At 39.5% G+C, this 23,876-nt stretch overlaps 1 protein-coding gene across 1 annotated transcript; it reads left to right on the forward strand.

The window, feature by feature from the left end:
• The first annotated feature begins 231 nt into the window (after positions 1-231).
• hs3st2 (heparan sulfate (glucosamine) 3-O-sulfotransferase 2) lies at positions 232-18,079 on the forward strand. Its single transcript, XM_071518657.1, has 2 exons — positions 232-743; positions 17,461-18,079. Exons 1-2 carry the CDS (start codon positions 232-234, stop codon positions 18,077-18,079), a joined length of 1,131 nt encoding a protein of 376 aa, XP_071374758.1.
• The last annotated feature ends 5,797 nt before the right edge of the window (positions 18,080-23,876 follow it).

Consider the following 23,876-nt stretch of genomic DNA (forward strand, 5'->3'; position numbering starts at 1 on the left):
AGGCAACCCTTGGCCATAATTATATTCTGTTCCAAGTTTTCCTCTCCAGTTCAGTAGCCTATAAAAAGAAGTAATGCGACTTACGCGCAGTTGATGCCTTCGAGAAACCATCCTATCCTCATATGCCTCTCTGTCTGACTTGGGAATCTATATTGCCAGACTCCAACCGCAGACCAGGAGAGGAGGAAGACTCAGATGGAAAATCATGCAGCACTTTGAACCCATGGAGACATGGCACATAGGTTCCTCTCATCTACAAACAGAATCAGCGCAAGATTTGCTTTCATATTCACAGTTTCACTCTCCTGCACCTATTTATGCTATAGTATTATTTTCTGTCGTAGCACAATCATGACAAAACAGGGTTACGACGGGAAAAGGTGCCCGCCGAACAAGAACGCAGGAGGCAAGAAACTTCTAGGGAAATTGGACGATTGCGCCTCGCTGGATGCCAGGTCCGCACTGGAGGAGTCCGCTGCCCGGCGAGGACCGAGCGACTACCGCGACCAAAGTAAAAGTCCTGCCTCGTCGGACAATCACTCCACCGAGCTGAAGTTGAAAAACATGAGCGTTGCGCAAAGATACGGGAATAAGAAGCTGCCCAACGCGTTAATTGTCGGTGTGAAGAAGGGGGGGACCCGGGCGGTGCTGGAGTTCATCCGGATACATCCAGATGTGCGCGCGCTCGGAACGGAGCCCCACTTTTTCGACAGAAACTATGACAGGGGCCTCGACTGGTACAGGTGAGGAAAAGAGAAACAAATAGTCATATTTCCCCAGTTCATTTCTTTGGTGTTTTTTCGGAGACAGTTGCATTTGTTACTATTGTGTGTGTGTGTGTGTGTGTGTGTGTGTGTGTGTTGGGCGTAAATCCCGCACCGCCTTCGCTTCCCATCAGCCGTCGCGCTGCAGTCACTTCAGTGTTCTGCTGTCGGGGGACTCTTGCAATATTTGGTCTCCTGTTGCAGATGTTTTCATGCCAGATTTTCTGTTTGATACGCGTTGGGTGCCAGGTCACAGCCTGGGTCAGTGCTCAGTTACATCCATTTCTCACTAAATAGCCTATAATGCAATATAAGTGGTAAATTTGCCTTTAGGGTGAGTAACTGATCATATCCATACCACACACATCCAGAGGCAGCCTGTCTGTTATAGTGGGGTAGTGGGGGTCATCACTGCACACACAGGCAGACAGACAGACAACTATACATACAAATACACATGTACACACACACACACACACACACACACACACGCCAAGGCAGCAGGCCACAAGTTTGATTCTACTTTTTTTCCTTGATCGAGGGCCTGTTGTTAGCTGTCAGGCAAACTCCAGTGCTGAAAAGACAGCTCCATGATGCTGATGTAGAATCACTTCACACACACACACACACACACACACACACACACAGTCACACACACACACACACACACACACACACACACACAGTCACAGCCAACAGCATAGATGATACAGGCAGCCTCTAGCTTGCCAACTGCCTTCAAACAAGCTGCGCCTGGGCATGAATTTTTTTTTTTTTTCCGTCAGTTGGTGAAGGCAAAGGAGTGTACAAGGTGTAACCAGCCTTCACTCACCTATGAAAGAAGCCGCCTAGAGCATCAACCCCCCCCCCCCCAGCCCCCCTCTCTCTATCTCTGAGTGTTTGCTTAGGTTTGGATCTACATGGCTCCTGTTGAATGTGATCTAAAGACATAACAGCCGGCTGAGTCGTGACCATTTTTTTCTGTATTTTGTTTCCCAACATATTGAATCGTTTTGAAGCATAAAATCAACCTACGTAGCAAAGTTACTCTATGTAATAAACATAATTGTAATGTTTGTAAAAGACCATTTCCAGGTTCCACTCACCATAAAACTGTGTGAAGTTGGGAGAACTGCCACATTGAGTAGGCAAAAATTGTGTTTGGGGCTGCAAATAAAAGTTTTACATTAGGCAGAGGCTTATGATTTACTGCCACACCACTGTCTTGAACCAAGCCACCTGAGCTGAGTTGACTCTCATGATAATACTTTACATCTGATTGGTGGAGCTGACTACAGACTTGATGCTAGCGTTACCTGACTTCTAACTGGTGGAGCTGCCCACAGGCTCTCCACTCACACTGAGGCAGTGTGGGTAAGGCACAGAGGGACGCTTCCAAGAACAGGGAAGAAGTGATGAAATTTGTCCTCGGGCTGCACTGCAGGAACGAACACCAGAGGCTGCAGCTAATTCTCATGTATGCGAGTACCTGCCCATCATGCTTCAGCCGAGGTTTCGCTCAAAAATCTTCAGGCACACAAGCTAGAAAGTTGTTTTATTTTATTTCACCTTGGCTTGCAACTGTCATACTTTCAGCAGCCCGAGTTTTCACATTTTTAATAAGTAATACTGAGTTAATTGTACATGTTCATTTGTAAAATTCTACATATATTACTCATTTAATGTAATGTTCGTCAGTTTCCAAGACGTTTTGTGTTAAGATAATGTAAACTGTCCATCTCCAAAGTTGCTCGATTTAGGCAAAATGCTCCCTTTTGACTCAGGCTATAGCTTCATGGGTTTAAATGTGATACACATTTATTTTTTATGTTAATTAAGCCAACTATATTTCTGTTGTTTCAAACATGTACTGTGGCAATTTTAAATCACAATTCAGTTGCAGTGGGGGATGTCATCAAGGGGCGTCTTTTAATGAATTGGCCTAGTGCACCATGTCTAGACACACACACACACACACACACACACACACACACATCTAAGCAGTAGGCCATAATTAAGATCACCACCGCACTTGTTTCTACGGACTGATTTTAGACCAGCACAACAGAACCATCTTTTGTCTCCTTTAATGAATCAGTCTTAAAATACAAAGTTTGGATATATTCCTAAGGGCTTTTTCTAATAATTTGGCTTATTGATGGAAAATACATTTCTTCTGAACTTTCTTACTAATTGTTACTGAAAATATGAGTAGTTTTACTTTTGTGTTTACAAAGATTAAAAGATTACAGATTTAAACAAACCTTTTACAGCCACAGTCTGTGAGTCTTTTGTTTCAAAAGCTGAGACAATTAAATTTATCTTCACTCAATTACACCCCGCCCCCTCCCACACACACACACACACACACACACACACACACACACACACACACACACACACATACACACACATCAGTCCTTTTAGCTTCAAACTGGTGACCTGAGGCTATAACATTAAAAACTAGATACAAACACTCCAACATTCCCTGCTCCAAAGTCAAATAGCCCATATTTGCCCATTCATTAATGTACATAATTAACTCTGTTGTCTTTTATATCCTGTAATTTTATGTTTTTAAGCACATGTATTATACTTGGCTATTAAGATGTGCATTGTGATGTCATTTTATTGTCATGTGCAGAAAGGAATCTTGAAACCACTGCTTTTGTAATCATTGTGGAGTAAAACTGCCTGAGGGTTTTATTTTATAGACAGATGGTCTTTACTGTTGTGGGTATATTGCTCAAATTAAATTGATTTAGATTTAGTTTCATTCACAGAAGTGTTACTGTCTTTGTAATACTTACCAAATCTATCTGAACAGCCTGTTAAGTACCACCTCAGTAGATTAAGGGATTTAATATTGTTAGCAACGTTGCTTTCCGGAGGTGAAAGGGTTGATTATTGAATGCGAGTGTTCTGAAATTTATGGAAACACATGCACACACAAGGCCAAATGTAGGCACAATGCAATGGAGAGTCATTTTCACATGGTATATTTATGAGCTGTCACAGAAATACATTAGCAAGCTTCAACACAACATAACACACCAGAGCAGCAGAGATTAACCACATAACCAACTAGCTCAGCATCAGAACTACATCCGAACACAACACACTGATCCAGCATGCACAAATCCAGCAAGGAATAGCCGAAATGCATTTCTCAACTGCTCCAAAATATGCAACAGATCAGGCTAGATCATCTTGTCCCAACTACTAGTACAATCCCTACATCAACAACTTTCTATCACATAAATTTACCAGCTTAATGAAGCCCAGTGAAGCCATCGCAACAAGTAAAAGGCTTTACTGATGCTTGGACAAGTACAGCATTGGGCTTGTGGAGTTTGATTTATTTCTTCCATGTCACTCCAGATTTAAGGACAGAAAAGGCCCAACACTGATATGATGTCACTCATTGAAAATGACATGGTGTGAATATTGCACACATCACTTTCACTTTCGGATTTTTAATACAGACAGGCTGACAGTTCATGTCTTCAAGATAAAGACCAAAACGTGGCCCTGGACTCCAAAACTGAATGACATTCATTGTGTTAGACTGGTCCTCAATAGGGCCAGTGATAATCTGCTGCAATGCTGTCCATCTGTTTTGATCGACTGTCAAATTCTATCTTGATAGCAAGCAACATCTTATATCTGTGCATACTATGTCTTTTTTGCTGCTACAGCCCAAGTTATCAATTGGCTTATCTATCTATCTATCTATCTATCTATCTATCTATCTATCTATCTATCTGTGACAAAGGTACATTAAGTCATATATTTCATAAAAAGCTCCAGTGATCCAGCATTTGTCTCTAACTCACTCTCAATAATATACGTAAATGCTCTTCTGTTGGAAACCTCAGATTGAAACGTACTATATGCAAACTATGTCACTGAATTAACTCTTATCGAGCTTCGGTTAATGGTCAATTGTACTGCGCAGTCTGTCCTATTACCTTTTGCCTGTGACAGAGCAGTGTGGCAAAGAAGAGAAATGGTGCAGTGTTCATTACCGTGCCGCCTGAACAGAACACACACACACACGTGGCCTCATTTATATTGTACGAGGGTATTCACATAACTATATAGGGGCTGATAAAACAGACGTCTCACTGCCACCAATTTCCTTGCACTTCTCTCGGCACTTTTTCCATTCTCCACAGAATCATAAAGATCAAACAAAAGCACATCGCTATACACCATCAAGACTTAAAAGGGCATCTCAGCTCTATTGATTTTACAGGAGTCAGAAGCACTTCCAGTAGATTCCCTGAGAAGTGTTGAAATTGAATGAGAGGCTGCAGCTACGAATATTCTCCTGGTCCACCATTAATTGGCTCGGGGAGGCAGGGAGCTCTGGAACAGTATCATCAGAAAGGTTGATGAGGACAGAAAGTTAGATGGTTCTCATTTAACACAGAAAACTGCACATTATACAGTGAGAGATGGTCAGGCTTAACTCTCCATTATTAATGAGCTGTCTTCGTTCCAATGCAGCTCGGAGACATGTGGTGGTTAACGTTAATTACAAAACAACTCATTTTGAGAAATTTCCCCCCCAAAGAGACCTGTCCAAAATGCAGAGAGATGGTGTTTTTTTCCCCTATAGAATTAGTCAGGGAATAGACCCTCTGGCAGACAAAACTCGTGTTGTCTGCAGACCGGAGTCATTGTGCGTTTCAAACTGTTTGGGCCAATCAGCTATACACTGTGTAGCCAATCACATATTAAAAGTGTAACATTCGATTTGAAATTGAAAAACCAATAGTCCCAAATCAGTTTGACAGCTTTGATGGTGGTGAAAGTCAAATACTCTGTATAGTCCCTACATGTATTATAAGTCATCTGATACATGGTGTAATAAACCTGTAACAAAAACAACTAGAAGGGCACTCGGAGAGTGCAGACCTCCGCCAAGGATCCTGCTATTATTGCTTGTTCGTGAGTCGGATCCGGATCCGCTCCAAAATTTAATGGGTTCTTCCTTGGCCCATGCTACACCCTTCCACAAAGTTTCATGAAAATCGGGCCAGTAGTTTTTCCGTAATCCTGCTAACAGATAAACAAACAGACAAACAAACAAATAAACGGCACCGAAAACATAACCTCCTTGGCGGAGGTAACAAATAGCTAAAGTAGGGTCATAAAAAAATCAGCATCAAAGACTCACAACTTTGCATTATAGAGTGCCACAAAGATTACCATTCAAGCAGAGAGAATCGTAAATGTAAATGTAAATGTTAACAATATTTGTACTTAAGCATAAAATGAGTTGCCTTTAAATTGTTGTTTGTTTAAGCAATAACTTATACATTTTGGAATGATAACAATGAGGCACTTTATTGGCACATTAACACTAATGGCCAAATAAGTTGTAAATTCAAGTGTTAATTCTCACAGTTATCCGCCGTGCCTGCAAAATACATTTTGTCAAGCAAATCATTGTAACTCTAGTAACAGTGACAGCTGTCTGATTTGTTATATGATGTGTCTTGAAAATAGGGGAAATTAAATCAGACAAAAGATTTGCTACATGTAATGCTATCAAAATAACTCTAACTCCTACATCTGTTTGGAAGCAGTGTGATCCTGGAAGTATCCCCCAGTTAGAAATCCTCAGCTCCTGCTCTTGATTGTCAGCTTGTAAACTCTCCCACCTCGGGAAACTTGTGTGTCCCCGCTGGCCTGGGATCAAATCCTGCAACAACTTTATCTCCTGGGTCTCCCGGACTCTGTCTGCTTCTGTACTTTCCCACCGTCTAAATAAAGAATAAAAAACACTAAAGGTGTGTGGACTGCCCACTCTCGTTTTATATATCTGTTCGTAGAGGCCAGTGTAAACCCAGAAAGAACGTCCAATCATCCAAGAGCTCCTGTACTTTACCTCCAATGTTAAGATTGATTCCCGAAATCTCTGTTAATATCAGTTTAGTTGCTGCCACATATGTTATACAACTGCACATATAGCTGAGAAATGGATGTGGAGTGTGATTTATGGTGTGCAGCCTCTGTCCAATCTGTCCATCACTGCTCAAGACTGTCATTCAGCTTCGATATGACAGCTACTATTCAAAGGCCATTTCATGTGCATTATAATAATATAAGACATTTTCATTCCAGCTGTCATACAGATGATACTCTTATTATACATTGTCTGTGTTTCTACTCTTCCCTGCAACATTGCAAACAGCCTTTGGTTTTGTGTGATCCTCAGCTGAAACCTGCAGCCCAACAGCAGGAAAATTCATCTACAAAATGTAAGCGATTAACAGACTTCCTCATCTGAGAAAGTGCAGCTTTCCAGGCAAGGATTTCAGAGGCACTGCTGTCTGTTGGAGTGTCTTCATTTTGGTATTCTTGGATACTTTCCTACGCCACATGACACAGTGACAGCTCGTAGCTCAGCTCAATTCGACGTGTTATTGCTCAAGAAGAGCAATTGTCACTCATTTCCCTCTGCAGACCAAAACATGAATCATTGTTATTTCCGGGAAAACAAGAGCCTAGTCGTAATGGCATCGGAAAATGGGTGTGTGGTTCAAGGTCAGGCGTTTTATCTAGCTTTTCACAGCATAGCAGAATTGCATCGTGCTGGTGCAAATATGTTTTGATTCTGATATGTCCCCGAGGACAGGCCTGATGTCAAATAGATCCCCTACTACAAGACGTTCAGCTCAGCCAGTCTGTTAAAGGCAGATTTAGACAACAAATTTGTCTTGAATTGAATTAGAGTGAGAGATGCTTCATTCTCGGGATACTGAAATAGTTATTTACCTCTGTTTCCCACCTAGCTGACCTGGCCGCAATATTGCTGCATTTGTCTGGACTGCTCTTTTAACTCTTAATGGACTTTTAAGGAGGCAAGCCCCTGTTGCTGATGATTAACGATTGGACGTCATCACAGCAGAAATCTGAGTGAGTGATACTTTAATAATGCAGCACTCTTACCAGTGGAGACTGGATCTATACTGTGATGTCGGGAGGGAGGAAGATGCAATTTTTAGGGAGCGCAGTGGCATAGGCTTTATGAGAATCACAGAGCATTTTCTCTGCAGTCGACCTGTGTAATACAACCTGTTAATGGGTTTGAACTGCAGGGAGCAAATCTGTGCTTTCTAGTGGCTTTTCACAAAAATAATTTCAACAAATAGTCTAAACCATGATTTCCCCAAGTTTAGCCTCTAAAAGTATAGATTCATTGACAAAGAGATTTTCAGAATTGATGTTCTAGCACTTTCTATGTGCTCAGGCAGTATCCATATTTGGTGTATGTGTATAAGCTACAGGCATTGTGTAATGGGGAACAGAATGGGGAACATGACAGGTTGACGTCAACGTTTAAACGGCCACTTAGGAAATCAGTCTGGGCTTGGGTTTTTTTAGTCTTAGCAACAGTTTTTTTATCACCTGCGGCATCAATGATTGATTTCACATGATTATTTGCATGCTTGTTTTGAGGAAAGAATCTTATTAGAAGCATAGATGCTGACAGCATTTTATTGTGTACAGTCTTGGGCATTGACAGAACATATAGCCTATAGGCATGGCAACAAAACACCTAGCTTATCGTTATCACTGTCATGTAGCATTTCATCTTCTGACATCTGATAACAGCATCTTCATTTGTGATTTAGGATTTAAAGAACTACTTACATGTGAGCTTTCTAATTTCTCGTATAGTAAAATATGTAATTATAATTTTTAGACATGAGTATCAGATTAGCATATTGTTCTAGCAAGCAGACTATCAAAATCATTGTGTCTGCCAGTGGGCTATGTAGCATAAGAACTGGTTTAGGCTATTATTGTGGCTACATCTGTCCATTTATATTATTTTGGTAACATTTATCCATTTATAACATAGGTTTGTCTCACAGTTTGATGGAAAATTGAAAATCCAACAACTTATATATATTATATATTATGCTTCTGTGCTCTTGTCATTCTTCCCTGGGGGTTTAACAGTAGTTATTATAATTTCAGGCAATTTCCCTCTTAATGAGATGGCATTTATAGCCTAGATCATTTTATACAAGCCCGCATGATAATTGCCAATTTTCACAGCTTTCAGTGTCAAACCTGGACTATGTACCTTTGGCCTTTTGGCGAATTGGCGCCCCCCTGTGATTTAGACTAATTATCACTACCTGCCATAGAAAAACATTGCCAAAATATGACATAATTAAGTCACAAAACAAGTAGCTGACAAGTAGCTGACTCTAGACAGAGTTGTTGCATATTAATCTTTGAGGAAATATTAGTGTTTATTCAAATATAACACATACACACCCACACACATATATATGTATTTTTATATATATATATATATATATTTATGTGACATATTTTTGGCACCCCTTAAAATTAACTTCCATTATCTATCTTAGAAAAGATTGTCCAAAAGATATGCTTTCACAAAAGAGGTAGTTTTTCTGTTGCTAATAAAAAATGTTGCAGCATGCTGCTGTAAGTTACAAGCAACAAACAACTCTGAATTATGCACAAGCCAGATCTTCAGATTCTGTCTTAAGATGACAAATAGTTGCATCATAGAGTCAGTGCATCTTTATTATTATCAAACGCACAACAGTCAACAATGAAATCTTCACACTTGATGTTTAAAGCCAATATATTGCTGTTGCTAGGCATCCTGTCGTTGTTGCTGTTTCCTGATACTGCTGGTCAATGTCCGCTGTGTTTCAGGATTCCACCACCTGAAGAGGCATGAATGAGCCTGCAAAGATCTAGATTATCACATTCAGTGGCATTTAGCTTCATGATATCTGAGGATAACTTGCTCTGTAACGTGTAAGTTACCCACTGATCAGAGTTGTATAGAATTTAACGTTACTGTAATTGCAAACTAAACCGAATTAAACTGGATCTCTAATGTCCCTCATTTTAATTTTCCGATTACCTAGCTAATATTAGCTTTGATCACAACAACTCAATGAAGCTGTCTTTATAAATTCTAAATCAGATCAATGTGCAGTTAGAAAATATATCAATTTTAGTTTTTTGACTGCAACATTATGGCCACAGAAGGCCAAAATAAGTTTGAAAAGTTACAAAAAGACTGTAGTCTTGTTGGTTATTAGCTTGCACCATCCCCCTACCATAATGACTGTAAACAATGCGCCTCAACAAGTCTCACTCTGAGCACACAACACAGAGCTAGAATGAATAGAAGGGTTATGCTATGAAAATCTACTGGTTTGCAGAGAGAGTAAATTCCTTACTGTAATGCTACTAAGTGATGCGCCTTGAAAAGTATCACACACGACTGAATTAACTAACAAACTAATTAACGAACACGACCTTTCTTGAGAGCTCTGCTCGAGTACTAAAAACGTGACCAAATGAAACCTGTTCGGAGCTTGCTTCCTGACTAAGGACTTCACTGCTATCCCAGGCCTGGAATGCTTTGGAATTGGTTTTATGACATTTAAATGTTTAATAAAATGATTTACGCAAAATGGAAAAAAAAAAAGATAATTTACATCTCAGACTTCAGAGCTTGACATTTGTATAAAGTTGTCGACTGTTATGAATGTATAGGTGTTACATTTCCCACATATGTAGTTTAAATGCTAATGAGACAAAAATCTAATACTTGTATCCCCAGTTGGAAATCTATTTAATAATGTGTCCAAACTATTTAACATCAGCCAGCAACCTGAAGCTGCTGTAACAGGCTCTCAACAAAATTGAACAGCAGAAAAGTGGTCAACTTGAACAAATCAAACAATCATTTAATGAAGCTGGATTCAAACCCACCAGGGTGCAGATACGTGCTAAGCACCTTAGCCTGCCTAACTGTTTTTTTGTTTGTTTGTTTTTGTTTAATTAATTTACTTTTAGCAATTCTTTCCCTTTGTTGTTCCTGTTACACTTTTTTGACATTTGGTAGCACTGTTTCCACTTTTCTTTCAGTGTTGTTATTTATGTGAGATGTTTGATAAGCCTTTATTTTATTTTAGTTTTTTAATTGCTCCCACACAATCTGTGTATGCTCCCAGGTCTCTGATCATCCTCGCTCTACTTGCCGGTTTATTCTGATAATGTGATAGCAATGAGAGCCCAAGAGACTTTTTCTCTTAATTTACTGTGTAACTGTTCTGTTGTTAAATTACTCTAGAGACCAGACAAACACAATATGTTATGGACACTGTGATCTGGACTGCTCCCTGGTCAGCCTGTGAAGCTACATATTGCTTAATGGGCTGGGTTCATTATTAGTCGTTGTAATGACAAACATTTGTTGTCCGGTGGGAGGTGGAGGCCATTCTCTAAATCTCTCCGCCTGCCCCTGCAGACACACTCCCCACTGTGATTGATGGTTTCTAAATTAAATCCCAATCAGATCGGTGCTTGCCTGAAATCCTCCAACTCATAAAACTCCTTTATTAGTAATAGTGTGTCACCACAATCCTTTTAATAATTAAGGCTGACAGGGGAGAGGATGTGAATACAACACCGGTTAGTTGCCAGCGATAATCACACATTCAAAAGTGCTTTATTGCATATCAAACAGAAACAATGTTGATAACATTATAGAAAAATAATATTGTGCCAGTCTGAGTCCACATAATGAGGTACACATACTTAAGAATTTTTCTGTATGCAATTCTGCAGATCTTTCCTCAGGACTTATGCTGGTGGTCTGACATGCTAAACTCCCAGTCAATTTCAAACAGCAGTGGGATGACAGGAGTAAATTCTGAGTCCATTGATTGTGCAGGAGCAGATGATTCAAAGCTGACCTTTACTTGTTGTGATGGTCTGCATCCGTGATAAACCTGCGTTGCTGTTGAGAAGTTTAAGTTGCTCAACAAGACACATTTGTGTGGGCCTGAACAGTTCACTGTTTCACTGTATTTTAGTTGATTTTCTTGGCTTTCTGTTTTAATGGAAGCAATTCATCAGTTTTTTCAGTTTTACAGTGCTTTTAAAAACACAATGGTAACAAATCTGCCTCAGTAACAACAGGCTAATTTGCAGGTATTACCTGGTAATATGTAAAAGAGTTAAATAAATATTTACAGGCATGAACAGCTACACATTGGAGAAGGTAACATGTTGCAATTAATAATAAAGTAATTACCAATGAAACATAATGCTGTCAATTCATTCAGAGCAATTTATTTTATTCCTTCCTGATTAGTTGCTTTACATATTTTAAATAGACTGTACATACTTTATACCCACAGAAATAAATAGCAATATTGGTGTTGTATTGAGTTTTCCTCTTGATTGGCCAAGCAGTAACAGCCAGACTGGTGACCTGCATTGACTCAGCTACTGTGAAAAGCGTACAGTGCATTTCCCTCTGGAAATGCACACTGCATGAGAATGGTGTATCAGGGTTTAATGAGTCAAACTTGGTACTTTCAAATGAAGACATCCATGTTTGTGGCATCTTCCTCCATAATGATTCTGTAGCGTCCAAGTGCAAACAGGACCCCAAGCTCCCTGAGCAGCAATGCTTCCACTGCAGCAGAGAGAAATCCTGGCGGAGCGGCCAGCAACCCTAAACCTTCCAGGGTCACTGCAATATGTAGACTAGTTTTCACTGCACTGTACCTCATTAATGAATGGCAGCGACTGCCATGCTTTCCACTGTTGACCGTAGCTGACCTTTTTTTTTCCTACATCGCAAAAATCTGAACAAAAGGAAAACCACACTTGACCAAAATTTCAGTGTAATGCAGCCACTCACATCCTTTCAGTTTGACCAAATGACTCTGTCTTTCTCTATTAGGTTTCGGTACTTGGTTAAGTTACAGCAGTGTGTTTTTGGCTTTCTATGAGAAACCGCTGCTGTAGTCTGCTACATGGCACAACATGCATAACTTGAAACAACATGACAGTTACTTCATTATATGCTGGCGGGTTGTAACAGGTCACTACCAGAAAGAAACTGATACTTGGGAATTAATTAATAATATTGATAAAAATAACGATAACAACATAGATCCTTCTCTGAAAAGTCAGGACTGTCACCTGTATGACAAATTACTTTATAGAAATGTTAAGATGTAGGATACTTGGGAGGCGTTATCTTATGATGTACCAAGTGTTTCTTAGAATGGCTAAATATATGAAATGAAATCCAATAGTAATAACAAATGAAATACATTCCCTTAAAGAATTAACCCAATTCACTTTGTTATTAACAACTGTGTAACTCACATTAATGCTGTAAAAAATAAATAAAAAAATAAAAAAAATACATTACTAAACGTAAAATACCAAGTATGATGAAAGTTGTTATTGCAGCCAGCATTTTGCCACCATAATTAAATATTATTAAGTCTAGATAATTAAATTATGAATTCAATTCAATTACCTACTTATTCTTCTATAAAGTGTGCCGGTAATGGCATTGAGTGTTGCGCTGAAGCATCCATCAGTAATTACTTTCTAACCTTGTTCTTTTCTTTTACCTGGAACAGGACACATTTGCAATATTGGGCAGATCTTCCGCACCTCAGTTCATTTTCCCAGAGTGATTAAAATGTCACAGCCAAGCCTGTAATGCATCCTGACTTAAGTTTCACCAATACCAGCGAAGAAGACTCCGCTCTGCACTGTAAATTACCCCAATGAATTTAGTTTCGGCTCCGAGTGAGAAGGTGGTAATCAATCAACCTTTTACAAGCGTACTTCATTCAAATGCCACTTAATCAAGGTGTGTTTTTGTGTGTGTGCGTGCGTGTGTGTGTGTGTATGTGTGTGTGTGTGTGTGTGTCTATTGATGAGGACCTCAGCAAGGTGTTCGTGTTAAAGTTCATTTCAAAGTCTGTTGCCACTGATGTCGGTAGGGAGCAGGCACAGTGCATACTAACTGTCTAAAGATTATGCTTTGAGTAATCCCACTGGAATTCAAATCTTGTACTTCATCTAATTGCAAATAATTATTTCTGAAAGCAAATTGAACAGCTTGAGTTAAAGCATACTGGAAGCAATACTGCGGAAAAGACCCGAAAAAGATTTTTTTAAATCTTTCTATCTTCTCTTTTATATTCAGACATTGTAAAGTGCTGTGACAAAGGACAGTGTGGAGTGCAGATAGTTTCTTAGGAGCAAAAAAAAAGTGACAAGAAAAAAGAAAAGATATGGTGATTAGTTCATTTCAGGTTAGTTCTGCCTCTGGTATCACATGTCTGTTTGTTACATTATTTAAAAGGCACACACACCCAATAAAGGTTAATTCCAGCTATTCTGTTGTTGTTGTTGTTGTTTAGTTGCAGCAGGCACAGAAATTTTAGTTCCAGATCCAGTAGAACATCAAAACTGCAGTTGCAGAGCCAGAGACTCATATTTGGACGCTCATTTTATGATAACAGGACAAATTCTGAACATGGGCCTTAAATATAAAATGCTAGATCAAAAATGTTTCATAGATTTTGCAGGCTCCCCACAGCGTTCCTCATTAACAGCACCTCAGCACAGGTGACCTGGAACTTATCAGTGCAAGCCGCCCCCCTACGGACATGAAAGCGTCCCTTGTGTTGGAAAATTTGCAAGGTGCAATTTTCAACAAAAATAAAAAAATGCTTTGATAATTGGATTGCACCTTGTTTTTCTTGGCCGTCCTTTCAGCTGATTGAACGTCCTTTTGGATGGATAACTGGCAACTACAAGTGAAACATATAGAGCAAAAAGGGCAGGTAAAGATATCAGCTTTACAAGCCACAGGGCAAGTTTATAGTTATAGTTAGATATGCACAGCAGAAGACGGTTCATGTCAATATTTCTGTTTTCATGTAATTTTGCATGAAAAGTTTGGCATGTGCCTGCTCCCCTATACAGTTCAAGGAACATTGATCATCTGCGTCTTGTCATCAATTGCATATTGTGATATTACTCCCTTGAGTATACACACTCCATTGAAGATGCCATTGTTTCATGATAAGGTAAGAGGTAGGAACTAGTTATCTGCTTGAGGTGCTTCCATAGGAGAAGTAACACAGTCTCTCAGGAATTGTTTAAGACCTGCAGGCAGCAGGTTCATTCTTCAGTCAACAACTTTGATTTTAATAGAGCATAATAGCATAATTTTACTCTAGATCACACAAGGGTGATTTCATTCTTCAAACATATTACAGGCATCAAAATACATGTTGACATTAAACCATAAGCACAGTATGAATGCTCTACTTTTTCAAATGTATATATCCTATTGTCACAGTTATTCTGTAATTCTGCTGATACAACACAGCAGTAAAGTTGCCCATAAATAGTTGCTCATAAAGTTGCCCATAAAGCTAAAAAGTGGGGAGTGTGGAAAGAGCAAATTTTAAAAGTTTTTGACATCATGAGTGAATTGCAGTTGAGTTTCTACGTGCCTATCACACTCAATCTGTCTTTTATGTACTAAAAAAACATTTTGAATTTAGGTCAACTGAACATCTATGTAATGTTTAGTACAATACCTTTAATAACAATACATCATATATGCTAACAGAAATAAACATATTCTTTGGATATGCATTTAAAATGTTTACATGCACAATAATGTAATTATTACCCTTATTTTGATCATGTGATTAACTCCAATAAACCTTTTGCATGCATAGCAGCAGAAGGTTCTGTACATATTTCTGTTTTAATGCAAAAATAGATTGACAAGTGCTTGCTCCCCTTTAGGCCTGATCATTTTCCATCCTGTCATAAATTGCACATTACTCCCTTCAAAGTTGTATGGCTTGCACATAATAATCTTGTAATTTGTCCAGTGCTGAGACTCAAGGCATAAAGGCTGGAGGTAAACAAAGATAATAGCTGCAAAAATCAATAACTCAAGGTAATTTGACAAATGATGCATCTTGTAAAAACTCTGATGGACAGGCACACTTGGAGTTTATATGTCCAACAACCCTCCACTAATGTGACCAAAACTGCAGTATGCCACATCATTATCACAGTGGTAATACTCTAATGATTACCTTATTTAAAGTACCATAATTAGACTGAGTTGAATGAAACTGTGCCTTAATCACAGTATTGTCATAAGTGCAGTGAGATAAAAGTTTTAGTGTGCGTGGAAACCTTTCTGCTTCTGTTCTATGACTTGTTGCAGTTCTGAAGCACCATAAACAGGATCTTCTCATCAGCACGATATGGATAACTTCATCTCAGAGGATGGAGAAAATGCGTGATATTGACAAGAAAGAAAAAGAATACAGTTGGCTGATGACATAACCAATGATCGGTTTAGATTCTGTACTACCTGGAATGTGGCAGCAGGTTTTTTAGTGTGTAGCAAAGTTGTTTGCTAGTAAAGCTGCTGTTCCATCTCATGAAAGATTAATGGTTGCCTGTGGCCCTGAGGCACCCAAGCCAACAACTCAGGATTCATAAATAAAGCTAAATGGATCAATATTTCCAAGACTTTAGAGGTAACCTATGACCACCCCTACCTTGAGAAAGACAGCTTTGAGAAAGGTTAGGTTTTAATCGAAGCCCTCTCCCAGTAATAATAAAGAAAGTGTGGTATTTAATCATAATCATCGGACTGTACTGGCAACCCAGAATTTGATTCACAATTGCAGTGAAATGTAGAAATGCAGGTACTATATCTTCTGTAATCATAAAAGCAAAAAGACCAATTTAATAGCACCGTACTGGACTTATTCTTACCGAGCTCTCCAGCAGAATAGCTTTTCCATTTAGAAGGTACAGTGAACATGGTATGAATGTACTACTATAAAACTTTGAATAGTAGCCCAGGCATTCATACAGCATGTCTGAAAAACCAAGTTGACAAGCTTATTGGAGACAAGCTTTTACTTCATCTGGACATTAAACCAAGGTGCCAAAGCTGAATGACGTGTGCTGTGAAAGCAAACTTGCAAGGAAATATTCTGTTTATGTTTGCATAAATGTTAAAACTTTGCCTACAGGATGCAATACTAATATTATGGCAGCATGATGATGATGATGGTGATAATGATGCATGTTTTGGCTGTGCAAGCTGTTGTGTCACCAATGAAGCATGAACAGTTACCATTCTAAAAGACTGGCAATTATTTGAATTTTATTTGTGTTAGCTGGAAGTTTTGCAGTATACTATGTCCAATACTGCAGGATAGACCTACAATCTGTCTTCTTGATTCTTTAAAATACTATAAAATGGTGTTTTTTTTCTGTTTAACAAAATTTGTTTTTATGAGTTTTATTCCTCTAATACCAAGATTCAGTGATAGAGCTCTTTCCATAACCTTTTGTTCACTATTTGTCTTATTATTTCTCTATGTCGCCATTCATGTTAAGACCCCAAAATTGCTGCACACCTTAATGATTAAGGTGTGCAGCAATTCTGGGGTCTTAACATGAATGCTTATAGAGAAGCTTATAGAGAAATACACATACACTGTACATTAAGGCTTAATGTACAGTATATGTGTATTTCTCTATAAGCTTGTTAATAATAATGACCCAGTATATGTGACCCAGTTTAGACCCGGTGCATTTTTTATATTTGGCATCTATGACGCAGGTGATATGTATTAATGATTACATTTGCGAGATGCAACGTCCCTCTGAGCTCTACATCTTAACACCGCTGTCGCCCACGAAACGAAAAAAAAATAGCATCTGGAAATGTTCCTGGTCAGGAAAAAATAACTCTTGCTGACTTGACCATATGTGTTTTTATCTCTGTTTCTCTACCTAGGGGACTAATGCCACGGACACTAGACAGCCAAATCACGCTAGAGAAGACCCCGAGCTACTTTGTCACCAGAGAGGCACCGAGGCGGATCTCCAGCATGTCCCACGAGACCAAGCTGATCATCGTGGTGCGTAACCCAGTCACAAGAGCCATCTCCGACTACACGCAGACTCTGTCCAAGAAGCCCGACATCCCTACTTTCGAGGAGCTGGCCTTTAAGAACAGAAGTTTGGGTCTCGTCGACACTTCCTGGAACGCCATTCGCATCGGGATGTACATCCTGCACCTGGAGAACTGGCTGCAGTACTTTCGCCTCTCGCAGTTGCACTTCGTGAGCGGCGAGCGGCTGATCACGGATCCGGCGGGGGAAATGGGCAGAGTGCAGGACTTTTTGGGATTGAAACGCATAATCACAGACAAGCACTTCTACTTTAATCGAACCAAAGGCTTCCCCTGTCTGAAGAAGCCCGAGAGCAGCAGCCAGCCACGCTGCCTGGGCAAATCCAAGGGCAGGACTCATGTGCAGATCGACCAGGAGGTCATCGAGCAGCTGCGGGAGTTTTATAGGCCTTTCAATGTCAAATTCTATGAAACAGTGGGACAGGACTTCAGGTGGGATTGAGAACGCCATGCAGAAACAGAAAGCTGTGTTTTAAAATGGCTACCTCCTCATCTAGAGCACATGCCAAGTCATGAAAATATAAGTGAGGGTATACCTTCTCAAAATATTTAAAGGGACGAGCTTATTAAGATATGTATAAATTATGAAGATTAATCTGAAGTAATCTACAACTCAAACATTCAATATCATACACCTGGTTTAACATCATGCCGGGTTTGTAATTCCAATAAAAAAATAAAGAAACGCTGCCATGTCATTAATTAAAAGAAATCGCCTTGGTGAACAAAAAATACACAGAACCCCGGCTTCTTAGCACACACATTACTTCGCCATATGAATTCATGAACAGGCAATCAGCATTAACGGCCTTCAGAATGCCTTCAGTATGTAGCCATTCAACTACACTGGGCCTACACTGATTACAGTATATTGCTTGAATATTCATTTGCTCACATTGCTTATTTATTCATCACATTCACCCAAACTGGCTTTACTACGGTGGCCGAGAGAGCTCAACGCACTGCAACTTAAGAAAACTCATGCAAATAGACAAAACACAAGCAAATTAAGAAAACATCTTCATCAATTTGACAACACATGCACTGCAAATACACACAACACAACCAAATAGACAAACGCACTGCAAGAAGCACAGACGACAATGGAACTGTTTCCAGGGGACACAAAAAAGTGATGAACCCAGCTGGGACACGCTTGTTGTTCAATGTTTTGTGACTTTTGAAGTAATTGAAGTCGGCTACTCGTCAGTGGTGTTGGAAAATGAGCTAAAATGTACGTTTTTTCGGTCTATTTTAACATCGTGATCGCATGATTCAGATATTATTGCAGATATCTGCTGTTAACCTAGCCTTAGCCTCACTTTTTTGTGTCCCCTGGAAACAGATCCGTTGTCATCTGTGCTACTTGCAGCGCGTTTGTCTATCGGGTTGTGTTGTGTGTATTTTCAACGCGTTTGTCTATTTGGTTGTGTTGTGAGTATTTGCAGTGCATGTGTTGTCATATTGATGAAGATGTTTTCTTAATTGGCTTGTGTTTTGTCTATGTGCATGTGTTTTCTTAAGTTGCAGTGCGTTGAGCTCTCTCGACCACCGTACTTTACTCTTCAAATGAGCTCTCAACATAAAGTTACTGCAAAATGTCAAATGAATAAATAAAATCCGCCGATGACTTTGTCTGTATTGAAAATTATCTCCATATCGTTGACATAAGCTCACAGGCTGCAGTGACAGGTTTTTCTGAATAAATGTACTGTAACAGGCATAAAATAGCAGCTATAATAAAACAGGTGTCATGTCAGTCCCTTTCTGTACTGTTTTGGGAATGTGCAGTAAAACTGAGGCTGCTTCTGATACTGTTGTGTGCTTTTGGCTTCTAGCAAATACATAATTTGCAGGAAACATTGTATTTGGGAATGGGAATTTCCTTTTGTTCCATTTATCAATCAGAAGAGTCACCTTTAAACTTCCAATTAATGCCAAATAAAGATGACCAAGCTGCATGTATGTTTTACATTATGGTGTTCTCGGTCTTCAGTAGTAAGAACACAAACATGGAGGGCCACGCATAATTATCAGAATCATCACTGTCACTGGAAGCATCTTTCTTTCTGATGTTGCACAGTGAGGACGTACTGCAACTCAACACTTTATCCTGAGAATGTAGACAGCAGGCGAAATGGCAGATGGCTGGATTAGATATAGATATTATACAGCTACGTTCATTTGCAATGAATTGTTCTAAATGGTTATTAAAGGAAAACATTCTCAGATCATACAGTATACAATAGTCATGACACTGGGATAATATGATAATCATCTAAGTGAGGAAAACACCACAGAGCAAAGTAAAGCTACTAATTGCGAAACAGGAAGGCAATAGCCCATTTGGAGTATGAATAATTCCTCAGAATCCTTTCTTAGGTATTGCACTTTCATGCTTTAATTCCCAGCAGTAGGACTGTGAACTGAGCAGCCTCTTCTAGACTCACTTACACTAAATGTGCAAATGTGACAATGTGACCTTCCATATTAAGGAAATTAGATATTCACAGTAGTATTCCAACTGTGCCGTTCCAGCACATGTCCGTGGGCAAAACAGCAGTATTTAAACAGTCATTTGTGATATTCTCCATTAATTTTTGATTAACCTGCCAATGCTGTCTACAGCTGCCTGCTACTTAGTGAGCCATCACCACACACTGCTGCACACACCAATTTAGCAATAAGCTCAACTTTATCTCAGCTCAGTTAATTATAACTTTTCCCCAAGAATGCTTAGGGCTTGACAACATAGCAGTGAGAAGAAAGTGCCACACCACTGCCACGGTGTGATATTCAATGAATACAACCATGTGGTATCTTGCCTGCATACAGCTGCTCTCCATCAGATTTCTATTGAAGAATACTACGAGATTTATTGGAATACCCATATTGCCTAATGCAGAGAATGTAAACCATATTGTGGACAAGAACATGGTACCTTCCAAAAATAGTCTATATCCTCTCTTTGAATGTTGGGGTTATTAGATTTTTGCGCTCTTGCTTTTTTCTAAAATGGAAGACATCCTAGACCTGGAATGTAAATCATCCAATTGTGGCAGTCAAAACAGGTTGCACACTACTGTATACAGCGATGTTTATGGTGTATAAAGACCCCATTGCAGTTTCTGAATCAAGCATTCATCAGGTAATAGTGACTAAAAATCCAATTGCCTGCGCTGGCTAGTCTAACCTTCAAAGTAAATACCAAAGAAGCAAACAGGCTGTTGTAAATGTCATGAACTTTGAAAGACTCTGGAGTAAGTTAAACCTCTGCCATTAATGAGCAATGTCTTATAGTACACAGCAAAATCAATTACCGTGGATTCATTTGCTGGCTTAATGAAAACGCACAACAAGACAACATTCAAATATGTGCTTTGCAATCACCTCTTAAAGGCTCCAAAGCAGTTGCTATGGAGGTGTTTTATCAATTTTGCCATGAAAACCCATTGAAATTCTATTGAGACTCAAGCCCTGAAACACAAACCTTACAAGCTTGTGTCTATAATCTCTGTATACTGAGGGAGACATCTAAAGACAGAGAGTCGAGGATGCACAGTGTCCCAGAAAGCACAGTGTAGGCTCCTTCCAAAAAATGTTACTGGTGGTGATATATCAGTTACATAAAAAATGCTCAAAAGTAATAAGAGGGAAAAAAAGACTGTTGGTGGCTGGGAATATCTTTACATATTTATTGGCCTATCAGCCTGTGGCTTAGACATGATGCACTGACTTTGGGGAAATTACTTGAACTCTTTGACCATTCTGGATTTACAATCTAAGCTCCACCTAAGCTCCAGATGCATTTGTTGAGCTGCCGTTTCTTAGCTGATGTCACTTGCAATTTCCAAATATTGTGCAAGGTATAAGCAGAGCTGTGGCTTATTTCTCACCAGAATTTACATAGCCATATATTACCACACAGAACAGCATTAGCTCCGGTTGTTATCTGATATTGGAAACCGGTGTGTTTCAAGATTCTCAGTCTTCTCAGCCAACATGAAAGAGGAGAAACATCTTGGGAGGGAACTGGGACTCTTAATTTGAAAATTATTCTTCAAACCCTTAATGAACACGTACAGTACATGCATTACTGTACTATAACATACAGTTCCACCGATTTGACATCTTCTATATGGAGGATGGTCTAGCGGTATTTATCTGGGAGACATCACCCTGTCCCTGCTAATGAACCGAAGCCACAGAGGATAATGAGGATGTTCCTTTTCTCCGTTGGACAATAAGAAAAGCGGACTATTCCTTTGGATGATTTGAAGCATGGCAGCCATAACCCCTTCTAGAAGGAAATCTCATTAAATACTAAAATGGTGTGCGAGCTCTAACCTCTACCTGCATCAATACACCTTTTGAATATGTCATGATTCCCAGAGGTTTTTCAGGAGGCATTCTACAGCTTTGTGTATCATATAGTCCCTCAAGCTGGTATTTTAAATGAAAAGATGAACCAAATTAATATACGTATTTCCACCATTGTAGTGATGCAGGTTTGATATTGTCTTATAGAATCTGTGGAAGTTTCTGCAGCGCTGCTTCACACTCGAGTTAATCCATTTGACAAGCTCTATGCAGCACTAATGAAGGGCTGCCCATTACAGATGCCATGTATCTTGGAAAAGAAGGAATGATGTACACGGATAAGCCCACATGCACACAACTGCATGCAGACACGCTGCACACACACACACACATACACACACCACTTACCAATCTGAAAACCTTTCCCCTTTAACTCACCTCATTTTCCTCTGGCCTGTTGAACATGTGCTGGTTGCCTTACCTTCAGAAAGGTCAAGTGCAGAGCAGGTCTCCAGGCGCACAGTCCGCTAATTAAGCAGTAGTGTCGGAAGACACCGGCTCCCGGGAAACCGCAGCTGTAGCACACACACACACACACACACCCACCCCCCCAGAGGTCACCGCCATATTGTTTCACATGCAAGTATGCTATAGGGATTTGCATTCCCTTGTTCTCATGCAGCAAAATCTAGGAGGACCTTATAAAACTGGCACTGAAAGAAGACTACCTCATGAAATGTTAGAATTAATAAGATGTGTGTGTCTTTATATAACTTATTATTTCCTGTTTGCAAGCACCAGTTATTCAAACATGTTGAGTTATTAATGAAAAAATAATGAGAAAAGTCTGCAGAACTTATTATTATGATAATTGTGGACAGGACCCCCGAAGGCTAGAGAATAGAGAGGGTAAAATGTTGGATGCACATACAGGTTTTACTCCTACATTTTTCTTATTTTTTTTTTTTTTTTTAATTATCTATCTATCTATCTATCTATCTATCTATCTATCTATCTATCTATCTATCTATCTATCTATCTATCTATCTATCTATCTATCTATCTGTAAGGTTATATTTTCACATATCTGTCTGTTTTTTTTGTTGCTTAGCAAGATGTCTCAAAACATTACAAACAGATTTGGTTGAAATTTGGTGGACATATAGTCCTTGGCCTAAGGATTAGATTTTGGTGGTGATCCAAATCAGGAATTTCCTCCATTAGATAATTTTTGTTTTTTAGTCTGAATTTTTATGCTGCGTTTGTGTGCTGGCAGGAAAGTCCGACATCCAGGACTTCCAAGTCGGCTGCTAAACAGCATTGCATTCACATGTTATTTTCTTGGAAAATCAAACCTCAAAGACAAACGATAAATAAACATGAACCGTTGGCGCTGGCGGAGGTTTGCGCTCTACTGAGTGCCTTCCAATTTAAAAAGTATGATCACATAAGCAGTCAGTTCAGTGTACAGGACTGAGCCGTGGGGAACCCCAGAGGAAAAGAAGGGGGAATGCAGTGATAACAGACACCCTCTCCAGGACACCTGATAAATGCAGTCAGTCTGACTCGGTAACTTAGATAATTAAGTCCTTATTCAACTGAGGGAGACTGTGTCTGAATGTCTGACACTGTTTTGGGATCAGGGCACAATAAGTAGCTCTACCACGACTCGGCTACTTAGTAGTCGTGTGACGGTGTTGAAAGTGTTGAGGACGGCATAGGGCACAAACATTTTCTTGGAACCTCAAACGACCTAAAGCCAGTGCCACTTCTTACCCAAACTGTCACCACTTTGTTGTTCTTGCTGAAGCCCAGAGCCTCAGCTCTTATATCAGCAGTTCAAGCAGCTACGGATCAGATAATTTTTAAAATCCTAACAGGCGATGAGAGTGAATATCATTTCACACTAAACAGTGGAA

This window comes from Centroberyx affinis, unplaced genomic scaffold (assembly GCF_046629955.1).
Source record: "Centroberyx affinis isolate AG114_WGS23_722 - 3 ecotype Tasmania unplaced genomic scaffold, CSIRO-AGI_Caff_v1 ptg000618l_1, whole genome shotgun sequence".
NCBI classification, from domain to species: Eukaryota; Metazoa; Chordata; class Actinopteri; order Beryciformes; family Berycidae; genus Centroberyx; species Centroberyx affinis.